Here is a 17,625-nt window from a genome sequence, read left to right as displayed (position 1 = left end):
TGACGTCGTTTCCTGGAACTGTCCGGACGAGCGACCTCCTTTCATGTTATGTTATCCTGATACAAAGTTGTAAAATTGGGCGAAAATTTTACGGCACGGCTGCAAAAGTATTGTCCGAGAATTCTTGGAAATGACGTCATTTCTTGGAATTAGTAGACGAGCGACCTCCTTTCATGTTATGTTATCCTGATACAAAGTCGCGAAATTAGTCTAAAACTTTTCGGTTAGGCCGCCAAAGTATTGTGCGCTCAATTCTTGGAAATGACGTTATTTCTTGGAATCGAATGTCGCGCGACCTCGTTTCATGTTATATTATCCTGATACAAAGTCGCGAAATCGGCCTAAAATTTTTCGGTTAAGCCGCAAAAGTATTGTCCGCACAATTCTTGGAAATGACGTCATTTCTTGGAATTAGTCAACGAACGACCTCCTGTCATGTTATGTTTTCCTGATACAAAGTCCTGAAATTGGCTCAAAATTTTACGGTTGAGGAGTCGGCAAAAATCGGACCGATAAGAATATCCGGATTTTTTTAGCTTATTCTTTAGAGCTCTTTTCGACGAATTTTTTGATGTATAAAACGTTTAAAAAAGTCAAGGGATAGACCCGATACGAATTTCCAAAGTCTGCATTTGCTATTCGCAGATCGGCGCAATCGGATTGCTAAAAAACACCGTTCCGTGATCCGATTTTTTAGATTTTTTGCACACAAGTTACCTGATGAATGAAGAACTAAGAAAGATAAAAAAATCCGCATTCCAAACTTTTATCAAAATCAGACGGCCGATGTATCCATCGCGCAATCGGAAAAATCGGCAAAAATCGGACCGCTTAGAAAATGCGGATTTCGTTGGCCTATTTTTTAGAGCTCTTTTCGGCGTGTTCTTTAATGTATAAAACGTTTGAAAAAGTCAAGGGATAGACCCGATACGAATTTCCAAAGTCTGCAATAGTTATTCGCAGATCGGCGCAATCGGATTGCCAAAAAACAGAGTTCCCGTGATCCGATTTTTTAGATTTTTTGCACACAAGTTACCTGATGAATGAAGAACTAAAAAAGATAAAAAAATCTGCATTCCAAAATTTTATCAAAATCAGACGGCCGATGTATCCATCGAGCAATCGGAAAAATCGGCAAAAATCGGACCGATTAAAAAATTCGGATTGCTTTATCCTATTTTTTAGAGCTCTTTTCGACGAATTTTTTGATGTATAAAACGTTTAAAAAAGTCAAGGGATAGACCCGATACGAATTTCCAAAGTCTGCAATTGCTATTCGCTGATCGGCGTAATCGAACTGTGAACAAACAAATTTCCCGTGATTCGAAATTTGTCTGTATATAATTCATATAAATGACATTTCTCGGAATCGACCGGCGAGCGACCTCCATTCATGTTATGTTATCCTGATACAAAATCGTAAAATCGGTCTAAAATATTATTGCTAGGCTGCGAAAATATTGTCCATGGAATTCTTGGAAATCACGTCATTTCTGGAAATCGGTCGGTAAGCAACCTCCTTTTATGTTGTGTTCCTAATATAAATTTGTAGAAATGTCAGTCATCGCCATCTATGGTTTTGGACTCGAAACTTATGTATAGTCCAAAATCATAGATGGCGTTGCCTGATATTTCTAGAATTTTATATTAGGAATTATAACTCAAGCTTTCAGTTAAAAATTACAGATGGCGCTGACTGACATTTCTAGAATTTTATACTGGAAACTGTACACAAGCTTGCGCTCAAAAATCATAGATGGCGTTGATCGAAGTAATTTGAATTCATATTTTTAGATTATCAAATTACTCAATTACTGCGACTAATTTATGAACCTTTAGAATTGCATCGTAATAGCACGTCCTTTATCGAACTTTCTAATATAATTTTGGATATTAATTTCCTCCTAATTAATTAATTACGCGTAATTATTCCCTGGAGTGTTCGAACTGATGTCGACGATACTATTGGTTTCTCATTAATTACTGTCTCTTACGGAATTAATTTACAAATTACATATTACAAGCCCCCTATTAAGTTATGTTATCCTAATACAAAATCGCAAAATTGGCAGATAATTTTATGGTGGATGCTGCAAAAGTATTGTCGACAAAATTCTTGAAAATGCACTAGGATTCTAGGAAATACACTAGATTCCGTGTATCTGCAACACCGTTGAAGCTAGCAAAGCTAGCAATGGCTACGTGGCGGTAAAATGCCGTGTACACGATACGGACGAATGTTTTCTCTATTTTATGGAAATGCGAACAGTTTCGACGACTTTGTTCCATGGTTTCTTCTTCAGCCACGCGTATAGAATACGATACAGTACAGAAAATTCTTATCGAATAAAGAAATTTTTGTAAAAACGCAAAGACATTGCGCAGAAAGTACTTTCGACGGCTCATTTTCAAACTTTGATGACGAGTTAAAATTATTCACAAACAAAAATAATTACAATTATGGACATTATTAAACTCTGGATACTACCATCTAACTCCCAAGACAAAAATGAACCCTCTGTCATACTCGCTTTTTACGTAATACTTTATTGTAGGATGGCGGAACTGGTCTTGAGACACCGAAAATTCACGAAAGAGCAAGAACACGATAACACAAACTCAAAACTCGTAAACTGATTTAACTTAGGAAAAGAACACCAAGATAACGAAATGAAAACGCACAAGGACGCATTCTTTTAAAATTCTTTTTCCAACACCAAGCGACTCACGCTTGTGCTGGTCACAACCAATTTCTAACGACTCTGTTTTGCTTGTCAAGAATCACGGTTTTTATGCTTTCCTTGAGCTACGCTTCACCTCCGCCTAGTGGAGTCACGCAACTTAATTTGGCTATATAGAATAAATTTTCGATTTGCTTGTAGAAGATATCGATCGGTTTACAATTTGTTTTTCTTGGCAATAGCCGATTCGCGATTTCTTTTGGTATCCTACATTACCATATCAAAAATTTTCGCAATTTCGATTACGGATTCGCGTCGAGGAAAGTAAACTCGACAAGAATTACTCGATGGATATTACAGATTAAGGTTCGCGTCGGACAGCGTTATTCACCGGATAGGGATCCAGGTGCATTCTCTTATCTGTGTGACCCAAAGTTGGAATAGCCGAAGCTCTATGAGACTGAGTGTGTACCTTTGTAAGTCAAACTTCTATCGTTGCTATCTCTATAGCTCGAAGGCATCAGTTTTTCCCTCGAGATTCGAGTCTTCGAGGTTCGACTGTGTATGTGTAATTGGCTGGGTCGATATAGCATGCTCGTCAATTATCGTATTAATAGACAGTCTCGGCTGTCGAAGCGTTGCTATCGAAGTCGTTGACATTTAGGACCCTTTGGCCGTTTATAGCTGTAGCTGTTTAACGCCGAGCAGTAAAATGGGAAAGACTGTTGATTAACTTTGGAGTTCAATACAGTTCGTTCATTACCATTTACTATCAATTTAGTATCAGTAAAGTCTGTTTGATGTCCCGGAAAGAATCTGAAGTTCTCTTAAACCACTGTCGGGAGTAGCAGCTAAAAGAAGATTTATCTCTGATCGGTAATGCACGATTGCATTGTGTTTTCTGGCATGCATTTAGGATCGTGTTTTGGAGGGATGGACTAAAATAATATCGCAACGTTTGATAGGACAAAATAAGCTTTATTAATAAAATAACGGATTAACGTAATAGAATGGCAATTATGCAACAGAATGGTAATTGTGACAGCCTTTTACTCTCTTAGAACAGACTTGTAAAACTGATTTCTATTTCTTTTTGTCGCTGCGTTTAAACGAGAGAGAATATTAAATTAATCGGGACAAATGCCGGAAAAGTCGAGGTACCAGTTGTTTGACGTAACCAGTAAACGATTGATCGCGATTCAGTGATACGATCGCGAGAATCGAAGTTTCATTGCACGTTTCTGCCGTGTTTCTTCGGCTGCTGTTCGAAACTTCGTTTCGCGCGTTTTCGCGTAAAGTCGGAATTTGCGAATGGATCGGCGAGGAATGCGAAATGGAAAATGGTGAACGGCGAATTGAATTTCGCGATCGCGCATGCCCGTAATTTATCATTTTCTCTGGATTTCGACATTTACCATATATTTTTCTAATAATAAACGGCCGCAGCAGGTTGGAAATTAAACGAACCGACTCATTTTTCCATCGTATTAAATGCTGCAAAAATATTCCTGCGCTTTTACGGGCTTACGAAACAAAAACATCGGTGTAATTGAATCGTATTTCCCCACGTGATGTTCGCAACATATTTTCCGCGGGAACGAGAACGCGCAACTGTTACGCGAGTGCTTTTTTTCCCCGGTCGTTTCTCCCCCCGCGCGTTTGTACGAATTTTAATTGACAAGACAAATAATTGCGTTTACGTGGATATTCGATACGGCGATGGTATTTTTGCAGCGGTATTAATGCAGCTGCATTACGCACGCCAGAGCTATTTTTAATTCGCCGGAAGCGTTTCACCTGCTGGTCAATCGGTTGAAACGATCGAAGCATCGGGACCAGTGGTAGACGATCAAAGGAATTTCGAGAGTCGAAACTTACCACGATCAGCAGTAGAACGAACACGATCGCAGCGACGATGTACCACCGATTCACCACCCAGCGTTGGAAGCTCGCTAGACTGGCGTCCGACAGAAGGAGTCTCCTCAGAGTGGCCAGCGGTCCGCTGGGATCCACCTGGAAGCATCGTTAGCATTTTCTCAGCGAACGAAGTCGCGATTGGATCGGTAGGGATAAAGACATCGAGCACTCTCAGTCTCGCTCGAGCGACGGGAGTCTCTGCTCGCGGAGAAACGAAGGGTTAGGTAAAGGAGCTCGGGTGTATTACCTCTCGACATCTTTGGAAGACGTCGCAATAGCCATTGTAATCGTTGCACGGCGTGCCTGGCTTCGACAGCATGTCAGGTATATCGTAAGGCGCTGAATTCCACGCGAACGATGATCTGCAAAGAGACGCGTACCCCGTGTGACGTCTAGTTTACTCGATCCGTCTGCGAGTCCTCCGAAGCACCCTCTGATCGCGCGTACCGGAAGAAACGGATAAAGCTCGATTCTTCGCTCGTTAGAGGAGCGATCAGAGGCGAAACGGAGGTGGATCCCTGGCGAATGTTCGCGGTCAAAGGCCGAAGAGGCGCTAGTCGATGACGCGAAGGCCCCACCGATCGATCAAACGCGAGTCTGCTATCGCGAGGTCTGATCCGCAATTCGCGAGACACAGCGAAGGCGGCTGTTCAGGGAAAGCGGAGTTTCCCGGAAAGCAGAGTGAAACGAGTGACGCGAACATTCGCGTGAAACCACGTATTGTACAACGATCGTCTCTCACAGGCATGGTTGATCCTCTCCTGGCAATTTACAACAGAGTTCGCAGCTTTTGGTCGGAGGATCGTCATTCCTGCAAGCAATGCAAGAGCCCGATAAAGTGCCAGTCTACGCGCATAAACCCCTAAATACGAGGTAATTTCCAGCAGGGCCACCGAAGATAGATAAGCCCGCGACTCGAACGTTATTCTCTTACGGATCGCGCGTCGCGTCGCGGCGTCTTGCCTGTTCGTTGTTTGCCTCGTTCAAGACGACTTGCGACGCCAATAACCGAGTCGAAGCTAATTCTCGTCGCCGTGATCGCGGTTCCGCGCTGTAGCCCCGACGCGTGTCAACGGAGCGGTACACTCGTCGCGTGTACCAAGTAGACCGATTAATTTGCGACGCGAGTACCACGGGGTGACGCAAAAAGGGGGCGACTCTATCGTGGGATCTTTCGACGAGTTACCTTGGTGGCGTCGGCAGAGGGGGGCGAAGTTTCCGGGCGTCTTTTTGGAGCGATCGCGTTGGCCCGTGATAAGAAGCGACGCGGCGGTTGCCTATGGCTAGGCGCGCAAACGGCCAGGCAAATTGCTAGCAGCAGCTGACTCGCCCCGTCTCGGCCTCTCTCGCTCGTTATTGTACTTGCAGATTAGAAAGCCAGTATTTCGGGAGTATCGATTCGTAGCTGCCGATGCGTACTGTCGAACCGTTGCACGTGTGCGGCCGAAACGCGTTTTCCGCTTGGCCGGTTGTAATCGAATGTTTCTGCCCGAAGCCGCGGCTAGGAGGAAATAGCCTTGCATCGTTAACGCCGCGGCCACTCGCTCGAAAAGACGCGGAGAGCCGAATCGCGGGGTAATTTCGAGACCTGCCTCGATCCCATCGATGCTCCTCCCGCGTGGGATTAATTCGGTCCGGGAACGGGAGAGAAATTTCGTTCTCGGGTTAATCCGTATTCTCCACGCGGCTGCGAACGTTTTCGTCCGATCGAAGGGGATGTCACGAGATTTCTCGACGGACGAAGATGTCGAGAACCGATGGAGCCAAAAGGTATTTCATTCCGGCCGTGCGTGTGCGCGTCAGCTTTCGCCCCGAGTCTACCCTCGAGACTGGAGCGCGTGGAAAAGGAGGAAGCGGCGCGTAGGAAAATGCCACGCGTACGTTTCGAGATAGCTCTCTGGTGGATACGCGGAAAAAGGGACCGCGATCGTAAGCTCCCCAGACGCGAGTAGAAGCTACGATCGTTTCGGTTCTCCTCCGCGGATTCCCCCGTGTCCCCAAAGTCGTCGACTAATGGAAATTTCCACGCGAATCTCGTCAAAGGAGAAAGCATCGGGAGAGCGTTCGAATATTTTCTCGCCGATGCCTGTGGTGGGTCACACGGAGCGTTCCTTCTCCTTTACGCGGCTTCCTCGGCGTCGTATAACTCTGATATACGCGAAGTGTACCGCGTGTTCGGGCTTGCCGTTACGATCGAGGAAACGGCAAGCAGGCTCCAATGAATAAATAACTAGGCAGCCAGTTTCGCGGCGGGAAATCGTAAATTTCCTCGTAATTTCGACCCCCATCGTCCTCCACGACTCTCTCATTTTCATCGCGGGCATAATTTAAGCGAAACGCGATCGTGGTTCCGCGATAGACGCGGCACATAGCCTGGCAGTCTTGCCGGGATCGCGAGGTCACCGAGTCGATGTCGAAGTGGCGCGCGTCGCGAGTCGCGGGCCAGCATGGTCGCCCTCTGTTTGTCTCGGGGAATGTGACAGGAAAACGGATTGACCGGTCCCGCGGAACTTCGGTTCGTACATCACCGAGGGTTGTTCTCCGTTGTTGTAAAGGTGGGTCGAAGAGACGGAAATTCGGTGGACGTGGAAAGGAATGGCGCGGTAGACGGGAGGAGACGGAAACGTGTACACTCACCCCCATGTAGCAGACGAATTCCTCGTTGCATATGGTCTTGTTGGGCTTGTTGATGGATGGCGGGCACTGGGGACCACGGCCGTCGCAAAAGCTCGCGTCCCTGCAACCGTTGTCGTCCCTGCACTTATCGCCGTTGCGCACAGTACAGCCGGATGTGCAGCAGGGGCCCTGCAACAGCCAGAGATGAACAACGCACTGTCCGCGGAGGAAGATGGAAAGGGCGAAGGTAGAATACGCTCTTATACGCGCGTATACCGTGTCCGGTCGAAACGTGCACGCTCGATTTTTAGGTCGGTTGAAAATATGACTGAGTCGTTTGCGCGACGCGGACGTGTGTATCGCTTTGAAAGGAGGACGCTTTTCATCGTCTGAAGCTTCCAAGGTCTATATCGGTATTGTCCACGTTAAGTTTCGTAGCTCGAAAGCAGCTGCAAAGCAGCTCGAAAGCGTCTCTGTTCTCCCTTTGGCACGAGCGTACGTACGAACGACGGGTACGTTGCATCCGAGGAGTATGCATTAGCGTGTTCGATCCTTTCCGTATACGTACGTACGGTGCATGCAAAGAAACCCGGAAAACCTCGGAATTCCTCGCGCGTCTCTCTGGGACGCGACGAAGGGACCGTGAAATCGGGCGCGAGTGGATGATGGTCGAGAAAATGGCCGCGTCTCGCGCCTGGCTACCGACAGATCGAGATTTTATAATTGCCTCGTTCGTCGCGTTCGTTGCTTTTGTCCGATCGAAAATTCATGATTCACCGTTTGCTGCAACGTACGGCTTGACGTTGTTTTTAAAACGGGTTCGCGGCGATTCAGCGACTCCGCAGGTTATCGGCCGCTGCCGCTTTGTGGCTCGCTAATTTATTTCGCCGCGCGTGTCGATGATAATGCGCGGCTCGCTGGAACGCGTTCCACTCCGCGGGTATTGTGCGAGACCAGGAACAATATCTCGATTTTTCCAGCGATTTTCTGCACAGAACAATGGGCAACATTGTTGGGCGAGCCAGAGATTTCGGTGCAACGCGATATTAAGACTGTCTTTCTCTCTCGCCTTATTCCCGCGTGCTTTATATACCCATGCGTCCTTCTTTTCCTATATGAACGTATTTTTCCATATTTCGTTGCAATTTGCTTTTTCAATCGGCCCTTTCACCAACATCATCCCGTATTTGCTATTCATTTCGACCATGCAATTTCCAGGGGTTTCCATTTTTGATTCATTCGTCGAGTCACTGGCATTCGTTGTTTTATATATACATACGTGGATATTTTTTTTTTTATATTTCAAATCGGGAGCTCTTTTTTTCAATTTTTTTAATCGTCCTGTTTGTACCGTGTTTACAACGCCGTTGGTACGATAGTGATGAAAATTCGCGGGAAAAAATAACATACATTGGTATTCGAACGCGTTGTCGGTATCGATGCGCGAAGCCCCCGATCGGGGCTTTGCAGTAATCAAGCATCGTATCGATTATCGCGGCCTCTGTGATCGAATTGTCATTTTTCGCGTGCAAAGGACCCCGATATCGCATAGTCGGCAATGCTGTTTCGCCGTACTTGGAAATTCTTGCTGCCTCTATGTTTACGCACGCTCGCAGCGTCACCGAATCGCGAATCGTGATCGTAATGCAACAACGTTCGTATTAATAGCTTAGTATATCTTCGCAACACACCCATAAATCTACCGTTTCGTACGTTCGAATGCTCGATCAAGCTTATAACTATTACATTAGTCAGTGGCGTGGCGTGCGTGTAGCGATTCGAACAAATAAACCGTAATCGGGGGGAGAATAATTAGTAATTAATGCGTGCATCGAGCATGCTCGGAGGCTGGTTACAAAGCTGCGAGAGCGCGGAACGATATTGCACCTTGGTTTCCTTGCATTTCCACGGGGCATTTGTTCCACCCGTTTAAGCGTCGCGCGACAAAGGCGCCCCCTTATTCGAATTCGCGCGCGGTGATTCTTTGCCGACCGATGGAAAATCCACTTCGCTTCTGCCGGAACACGTGCACTGTGCGTCGCGATAATGAATATTTATGGAATTCGACAAGCAGCGTGGAGAACTTTCGGTGCTCGATCGAGGCGATACGCGCGAACACGCGGAAGAACCGTGCGAGATGAAGACGAGGGCACGAACAGCTCGCGAAGCCATGATTTCACGCTCGAAAAACTTCACTCGTTCGTTTCCTTTGTGTCTCCCCCTCTCTCTCTCTCCGCGAGTCCATCGCGAACGATAAATGCTCGGGAGAACGAGCGAGTTCCCGACGTTTCGAAAACTCGATCGGATACGATTTTATACGAAACGATAAAGGTTAGAGCGTGCCTGGCCGCGCTCGAGGTCTCGCTGAATCGTCGACGAGGTTTTGCAGCTTCGGTACACCGGCTTCGAGGTGTCGCGAGAGCATTTGGCGATTAAACCGTGTAAAGACGTTGTCCGCGCGAAGGTTCGCGATTCTCGCGAGCAAGTTTGCCGGATCCGAGCCCTCCATCTGGGAAATTGCTGTATCCGCCTCGCAATTACGCTCGGAGCATCGGCGCGCACGCGACGAGAATTTAAGTACCGACGCGTTTTTAAAAAATTGCTATTCGGTTTGAGACGGATAGCCGGGTTTCGCTGCAGCTCCTTTCGAGATCCCGTCTCGCCGCGAGAGTCGGCGAAATCCGTAGGAAATGGATCGATCGGATCGGTAATAGGAGCGCGACTCGCGGGAAACTCGGCTGCTTGTATCGAGGAACCGGTCGCCCCGGAAGACAGACAATTTTCGGTTTAATTAAATCGGCGAACGCAGGAAGCTCTGAACGGCGGGGGTTGCGAGGGGGTGGGAAACGTTTAAGCGAATCGAATGATTTTCGCTTAACGTGCAGATAAGAACGATCCACCGTTTGAATATCAGATAGAAGGATACCCGTGGGACCGGCAGTCGATGCTTGGAAAATAAGGTTCCCCGGTCTGATACGTTTTCCGGTTCAACGAATTGGCACGGAAAGCAGCGGAAGAAATTCGATGCTGATGCAAGTGGATGTATTCTCGGTCTGTGCATATATCAGAAAATAAATAACCCGATGGGAAAGTGCATTCGGTCTATGAGAATATTACCGGCGAGCCGGAAATCCGGTCCTGCGCTCTACTCTTTTAAGACGCTCGCCGAATTCGCTCTGCCGATTTCCCGCGACGTGATTTACCGTATCGACGGGGGTAGCGAAAAGAGTCTCGCGTTGCGGGCAGGAATCTCGGCGAGATCCGGGGATCGAATCGGATCCGCCAATTACGGATTCGAAAAGATTTTCAGTTTCCCTTAAGAGTCGACGGCGTTTAATCACGCCTTTATATCCGGCCCCAAGAGAAAGCACGCTTCATTCCAAGTTGGCGATTAACGTTTTCAATCAGAGAAGGATAAGACTTATCTCTAAACGGCTGCGAAGCTGCAATTCCCAAGAAGATTTAGGGCTGCTTTAATGCCTCGGCCGAGGGGTGGGACGGACGTCAAGAGTCTCGCCCTTTATTTAGGCCCGCGTCTATCTTGGCCATTCTTAATTACGAACGATAAGACGTATCGTTGGGCTGCCGGCCTCCCCGAGGGTTACAATTTTCCCAAGATCGAGAGTCTGCCTGGAAATTTAAATTGCTCGAGAAATCTGCTCGGCGATCGCTTCATCGACCCCTTTATTTCGGCCTATGTTTACGTGTATAATCCTACGTACAGCCTGTTAATTCGCGGTGATAACTCTTATCCGCCGTATCGTAACTCGAGCGAGATTTCGCGGCCGTTCGCGTTCAGGTTAGCGGTTAAGCAACGCGAGATACCTTCCAGGGAAGATTAAAACTCGGTTCTCGGTCCTCGTCGATTTATCGTCCCTCTCGTTCGTATCGCGACGTTGATATTCCTATCGTTTCCCTTAATTCCTGGCCAATGAACTTGCCGTGGAAACGGGGGCGTTTATCGTCGACGCGAGGTCCGAATCTACCGGTAATGGGACGAACGCGCGATAAAGAAGAGCGAGCAGCCCTCTTGGCTCTCGAGCCTCGGGTTCGCGTCGAATCTCGATCCTCGCGAGTCGGAACGCAACAACGGGGGTTGAAACGAATCAATTTATCGAATTTCAATACCTCGATGGGAAGAATTCCGCGCTGGAAGGAGGCTGAGTGGCGCGACAATGGCGCGAAATCGCGAAACACGGCCCAGGAATAATTGTCGCTGCGTGTGTAACGAAATGTCGCGGCTAACGAAACGAGGAATTACTCGAATGATCCCGGATGGAATTCATCCGGCTCGACGGAGCCGGAAAGAATATTTTCTCTCTCCTTCCCACCGGGGACCACACCGTTTCCTTTGAAACTCCAGACGCAAATAAGTTCCTCTCGTTTTCTTTTTTTCCCCCTCTACTTTCGCGCGATATTCTCGAAACGTTGTTTCGACGCGTTACAGCGGAAGCTATCGAGTAAGACACGAAGAGAGGGCATTTTCTGCGGATTTATTCGATGTACAGATGCATGCAAATTATCCTCGCCATAGCACCGTAGGGAGAGGACAGCGTGGTCGTTATTCTCGAGAGCACTTTAATGAATATACGACGCGAGCGTTGAAGGTTGAGAAACGATCTAGTTATCTCGAGAGATTCGATCCTTCGAGCACGAGTGGTAATGTGACTTCCTTCGATAAAACGAATCCCTCGCGTTCTATTTTCAAGGCACGGGGCTGCGCACAGAGACACGTAGACGCGTGCATAGCAGCGCTTATATTTGCGTTTCAATCGTGACACCTATACGTGGTTCATTTTCCTCCGGAACATCTCGCGGGATCGCAATCTCTTATCCTTAATGCCGTCATGGAAAGAACGCGACACCCTGGAGAATGTCGCTGGTATATTCACCCCTTGACGGTCCCTCTGTTTTGCGTCTTTCCGTCCCCGGTATTCCGTATTATCTCGCGAGAGTACGAGCCGGATCCTGTACGCGTCGCGACGGCGAAGCGAGGCAAACGCTTTTCCAACTTTTGTCGCGCTTTTTCGCCGTGTTCCGGGGGGGTCAGAAGGTATCGTCGATCGACGACGAAGACATTCTCTGCCGACGATACAGTCGGATATTAAAAGAAAGGTCCGAGTCAGGCGAAAACGCACCGATCATTTTGATCCGCCTATTAATAACCTTAAGCTTTAGAATCTCGTTGGAAAATAATTCACCCTTCCCATTTTACGAGCTACGTGTTTCCATCCCCGCAAACATGCCCCTCCCGCTTTATCTTTCTAGTACCCTAGCTTGTTTTCCTTTGCTTCCACTATTTATCTTTCTTCCTCTTCCGTCCCCTGTTTTCTTTCCTCGCCAGCAGCTCGTTTCCCCCGGTTTTTCTCACCCCCGACCCACTCTTTCTCTCATCAGTCTCGACCCTGCACCTCCTTCGTTATCTTTCTCAATTTTTTCCTCGCCATTCTTATTCCACCCTCCCCCGTCCTCCTCTCCCGCTTAATGTCCACAGTTTGCACGGTTCTTCCTCCCCGCTGCATCCCTTCGCCCTCCGCGCCTCTTGTTTATTGTCCTCGCCTTTCAACCTGGCCGAGAAACGGCGCAAGACGTCCTCCATTCGTCTACGTCTCCGCGCCTCGCGAATCTACGTGTTTTGCATCCGGCACTTTTCTCCCGCGATGCATCTAATGCATCGACTTCCGCGACCGGTGCGAGCACCGTTCCGCTATTTTTTCCCCGTTCACGCTTCCACCCTTTTCACCAGCCCCGCCTACCCTACACTTCCGCGAGCTACCCCGACGCGTTTTCTTCCCCGTCTTTCTCGCCTTCGTCCTCCGTTTCTTGCGTTTATCAGTCGCGACGGCAGCTGCCAGGAACCACGGTTCCTGATGGCAAGCCGATAAAAACTGACGATCGCGCGCGGAGCCGCTTGCGAGTTCTCCAGACGGTGGTTTCCTTATCTCCTCTGCCGATAAGTTGTAAAAATCCGTGAGTAATTGCGCCCGATTGTTCCCCCGGAGAATCGTCCGACGATTTCGTTCAGGTCGATTCTCACGACATAATGGCGGACTCGTGAAACAGGCGGGGGGCTGAATACGTCGGAACGAAGTATTCTAAAATTACAGTCTATTCACGGATGCTGTTCGCATAATTAGCAACGGGACGCGAGAGAGCAGGAAAAAACGTAGCAATTGCCACGTCGATCGGACAATACCGTGGTAATTCCTTTTTCGCGATTGAAAACCTCGTTTCCCGGCGTTTCGGATTTTCCAAGTTCGCGCATTAATTAGTACGCACGAAAGGGGAAGAAAGACGCCGTGGAGCGAAGAATAAGGGGAACGGGAACGATGTTCGCCCGAATGAAATTCGAAGGAACGATCTGACTCTGAAATCAGACGGTTCCTCTCTCGTACAATATAACGAGATTAATTGTTTTTACCTCGCCGGGGAGTTTCTCTGCCCATTCGTGCTTTGCCGAGGCTTCCTAGCCGGTAGCAACCGCCTCGATGCCGGGGTTTGATTAATTAGTCCCATTTTCCGGGACACTACGAGCAGCGAGAACGCGCCGCGCTGCCTACGACGACGCAATCGTCGACGTCGATGACGACGAGAGTCGCGGGGGCCACCGGTATCGGCTAACATTGAAAATTAAACTCATCTTCTATGTGTTTTGCACCTCGTCGACAATAACGCCGGAGCATATCCAGAAACTGAGAACACGAGTCTGAGCACATATACCGGGAAACTAATTCCCTCTACCTTCCTCCTCCTCCCATGACCGTCCGTGACCAGTGAAGTTTCTTCGAGCACGAAGAATCGTACATACGCGAGATTGCCAGTTTCCAACACGATCTCTGCCGTCATCGAGAAAAGTGCTCGTTTTCGCCGCGCTGCTGGCAAATGGTCTTGCATTCATAGCCATTATCGCGTCGCTTTTATCGACTAATATCTTTTTTCGTCCCTTCTAATCTTCGAATTTCTTGCCTACGCCTCCGTTATTTTTTAACATCGCGCAGGAACTTTTCCATGTTATTTTCCTGCTCCTCTTCGTCCCTAACTTTATCCTCTTCCGTCATTAGCGCGGCTATCGTATGATTTTTGATAACCTATATTTAATCTATATCACTGCGTTTCTCTCTCGCAAAAATATCCGTTATGGACGCAATGATTATTATCGAATTAATGATATATTATTACATAATTAATTATCCACAAATATCGGGGAAGAGTGAGATTCATTTTGCAGCTGGCTTCCCGCTGATAAACAAGCCCAGTGATTATCTTGCCAGCGAGATCTCCATTTCCCGTCTTTCTAATCCTTATTATCTAGAACACGGAAATTTTCGGCACAATTTTTCGTCATTTTCTGTTGAGAATTAACTGGAACAATCGACTGGAAAGTCTATTGTCACCTAAGAGAGCTAAATATATCCTGAAAGGAGTGGGGGTTTGTTAGGCGTAGGGAACCGCCTGTCTTCTGAATCCTCGCTTGTTCTCGAGTCGTCGTCGTCGTCTTTTTGCATCACATCGGATCTGTGCGTTTGTAAAATAAATAGCGTGCTCGTCGAATTTCAAGAGTGCTTAAACTTCGCCACGTACCAACATTTTCGTCTCCGTTTCTTCTTCCCGCACACGACGGTGCTTCGTCTAACCAGGACGCTGATATTGCTAATTTTTCCGTAACTATCGGTAGCTCAAAATACGCTCGCGTATCGCGGCGAAATGAACGGCAGAGGAACAGTATCCAGCCTCGAGTTTCACTTGAAATTTCCCGTTCGATTTCCCGTTGCTCGCGACCGTGCGAAGCCCAACGAAGGAGCATCGAACTTCATGGTTGCATAAATTATGACCGTCTCGATTTCGAATGCGGCAGATTTCCTGTACTCATTATCGCCGGCTCACCGTTTAATCACCCAACGCATGCCGGCATTGCATCCAAGTTGCTCGGTTCGATGGAACAAACGATCGGCATTGGTTGGATTAACGTGGAGTTGGAGGCTCACGCGCGCGGGGACGAGACGCGTGTAACGGCACGTTTCGCGTTTAATTACGGCTTTAGTGTATCATTAATATACATCGATACGTTCGTAGCATAGTCTGCAGCCCGGCCTGCCCCGTTATTAATTAGCGACGTTACACGTAAGGGGATTGAGAACGGACGAGTTTGGTCCGGACTTTATTTCGAGATGATGCATAACGGGTTTACGTCGGAAACAGGGGAGAAACGATAGGGATGCCGCGGAGAAAAATGGTGCTTTTCGTCGGCGATAATTAAGAGCCGAGCAAGAAGTACTCGAGAACCTGGCGATCGAGTTTCTCTCTTTTTTCTTCTCCATTTCTTCATCGTTGGAAAAGTCCTCGAAAAGATTTCTCCATTTTTTATTTTAATTTTTGTTTGTTTTTCGCTTTCTTTTTTTTTTTGGAAATAACGTAAACGAAAGTGAATCAATGACGAACGGCTCCTCGAAGGGTAGTTTTGGTCCACGTTTCACAGACAGGTCTACGTTGCACGCTCGCGTTCCGTTACCTAGGACATTAGGCTTTCGCGACATTCAATAGGGATTCATAACATATTCAGAGTCTAGCTTTCGTAGAAAATGAAAATAAGTCTGTGTCGAAATTTCAAAGAAACTCGCTGCTAAAAAGTCGTATTTGCAACGTCCGCGAAAATATCTTTCCTCGGGGACCTTAGAAAACTCGCTGCCTCCGCCGTTACCGTTGCTTTAATATTTGAACGCAAATGTAAGCAAGAATTTGACATCTTTCTCTTGAAAAATGCAATTTTAACTTTCAGTTTGCTCCCCACTTTGTAAACTCCTTCAACTCCGCTGTCGCTTGTTTCGAATCAATTCTGTCTATTTTCCAGTAAAAACACGCCTCCCCCCCCCGAGACGAGAAACTTTCCACCGATATTTCTGGACACGATCACGATCCGATATCGTCACGCAGATCGACACCGTCGTTGCCGAAATTTCCACGAGATGATCGCAAGGGCGAGAACGTAAGCTCGAAGGGAGGAAATGGAGTCGCGAGAGGGACGTTAGACTTAATCACGTTTCGAGCGGGAGGGGGGGGGGGACCAGGGGAACGAGGGTATCTGGACATTCGGCGAGCGAAGGAAAAGTGGCACTTACCTGACTGGGACTGCACACTGCACCATCGGCAAGACGACAAGGTACCTCGTGATGAGCATGATGGAGTCGTTGAGGGTGGCAACAAGGGTCGTTGCAGTCCTCCTCCCATCCGCAATCACACTCTTCGCCATCTTCCACCACCCCGTTCCCGCAGATGGCGTTTTGGGGCTCTGAGGAATCATCGATTTTCCATTTTACTTCGATCAGAACCGGTCGCACCTTTTCTCCACCCCCGTTTCACCCCTCGCCTCTCCCCTTTAACAACCCCGGACTAGTATTTCTTAATTGCCATTGCAAAACGGATCAGTCGAATCTTTCGAGCTTTTAACTCGACACCCTATCGCTTTGTTTTCGAATGAGCGAAGAATGAGCCACAAGTGCGGGCAAAGTGGATGGGATGAATGTTAGCCTGATTTGCTGCGAGCTTAATGAAATCCTGGATTTAATGAAGCTCAACAAGTCGACCGTGGCTGTGTAATGTAATCAATTGCAAGCCGCGTGGAGTGATGCTCGAACAGCTCTGTTTTTACATCGGTCGACGGGAATTTTCCTAAATTCGTCGCGCGTTCTCTGCTCATCGGGGATAGAAGAGTGGAGTCGAATTAACGAGACGCGGCTCAACGTCGGGTTTAATCGAACCTCTGTCATGGCGGCGAAAAAATTTACCGTTCCCTTTGAGTCTGAGCTAGGATAATCTTGCTTTAACGGCGACTTTTCTCAAACGCAGTCGTTATTACGCTATTTTACTTGGCGTTTCTCTCGGTTTTTCAGCTGCCTCGGGAGCACGGATAAAGGCAGAGGTGTCTGGCGCGACGTTCGAACGGCGTTTTTTTCACCGGGTCCCAACGGTCGCGTGGATCTTTATGTTATTAACAATTAACTAGTCGTATCCGTTCCTTGTTTGCCGGACTTGTCGCTCGTTTGCTCGTACGTTCGCGCGGTCAGCGCTCGTTGTTCGAAACGAGTTCCGCGCGGTGCATGTAGAGCTCGCTATTAGAATTGCAATTGAGTTGCAGTTAGACCCTGGGTCGATCGATATACCGAAGCACCGATACGTTCTCCGCCTCTTTTTCCTCTCTTTTTACCTTCCCGGCGCGACTGTATCAACGTTGTAAAAGTGGATTAGGAGCATCGCGTTTTTTCGCTCGCGCGCGCCCGCTCCTCCTCGTCGTTCCCTGTCGCGAAAATAATTCGTTAATTTAATCTCGCGGAGCAAACGGTTCACGGGTTTCCGGTATCGAGTGCTCGGCCATCAATCGGCGAATCCACGAACGGCAGAGATTCAACGGGAAACA

The 17,625-nt window shown here is 47.8% G+C and overlaps 1 protein-coding gene across 1 annotated transcript in view; it reads right to left on the bottom strand.

Annotated features, from left to right (window-relative positions):
• The window catches only part of LOC108545723 (disintegrin and metalloproteinase domain-containing protein 10), a 130,405-nt gene that overhangs the window by 9,607 nt on the left and 103,173 nt on the right, over window positions 1-17,625 (bottom strand). The window contains 6 exon segments of the mRNA XM_017897479.1: window positions 4,560-4,694; window positions 4,846-4,960; window positions 5,341-5,460; window positions 5,929-5,933; window positions 7,230-7,403; window positions 16,331-16,500. Of these exon segments, the coding sequence (XP_017752968.1) occupies window positions 4,560-4,694; window positions 4,846-4,960; window positions 5,341-5,460; window positions 5,929-5,933; window positions 7,230-7,403; window positions 16,331-16,500 (719 nt within the window).

The sequence above is a fragment of the Eufriesea mexicana genome, unplaced genomic scaffold (genome assembly GCF_001483705.2).
Source record: "Eufriesea mexicana isolate 0111107269 unplaced genomic scaffold, ASM148370v2 scaffold486, whole genome shotgun sequence".
Taxonomy (NCBI): Eukaryota; Metazoa; Arthropoda; class Insecta; order Hymenoptera; family Apidae; genus Eufriesea; species Eufriesea mexicana.
This window is presented reverse-complemented; position numbering and strand designations above follow the sequence as displayed.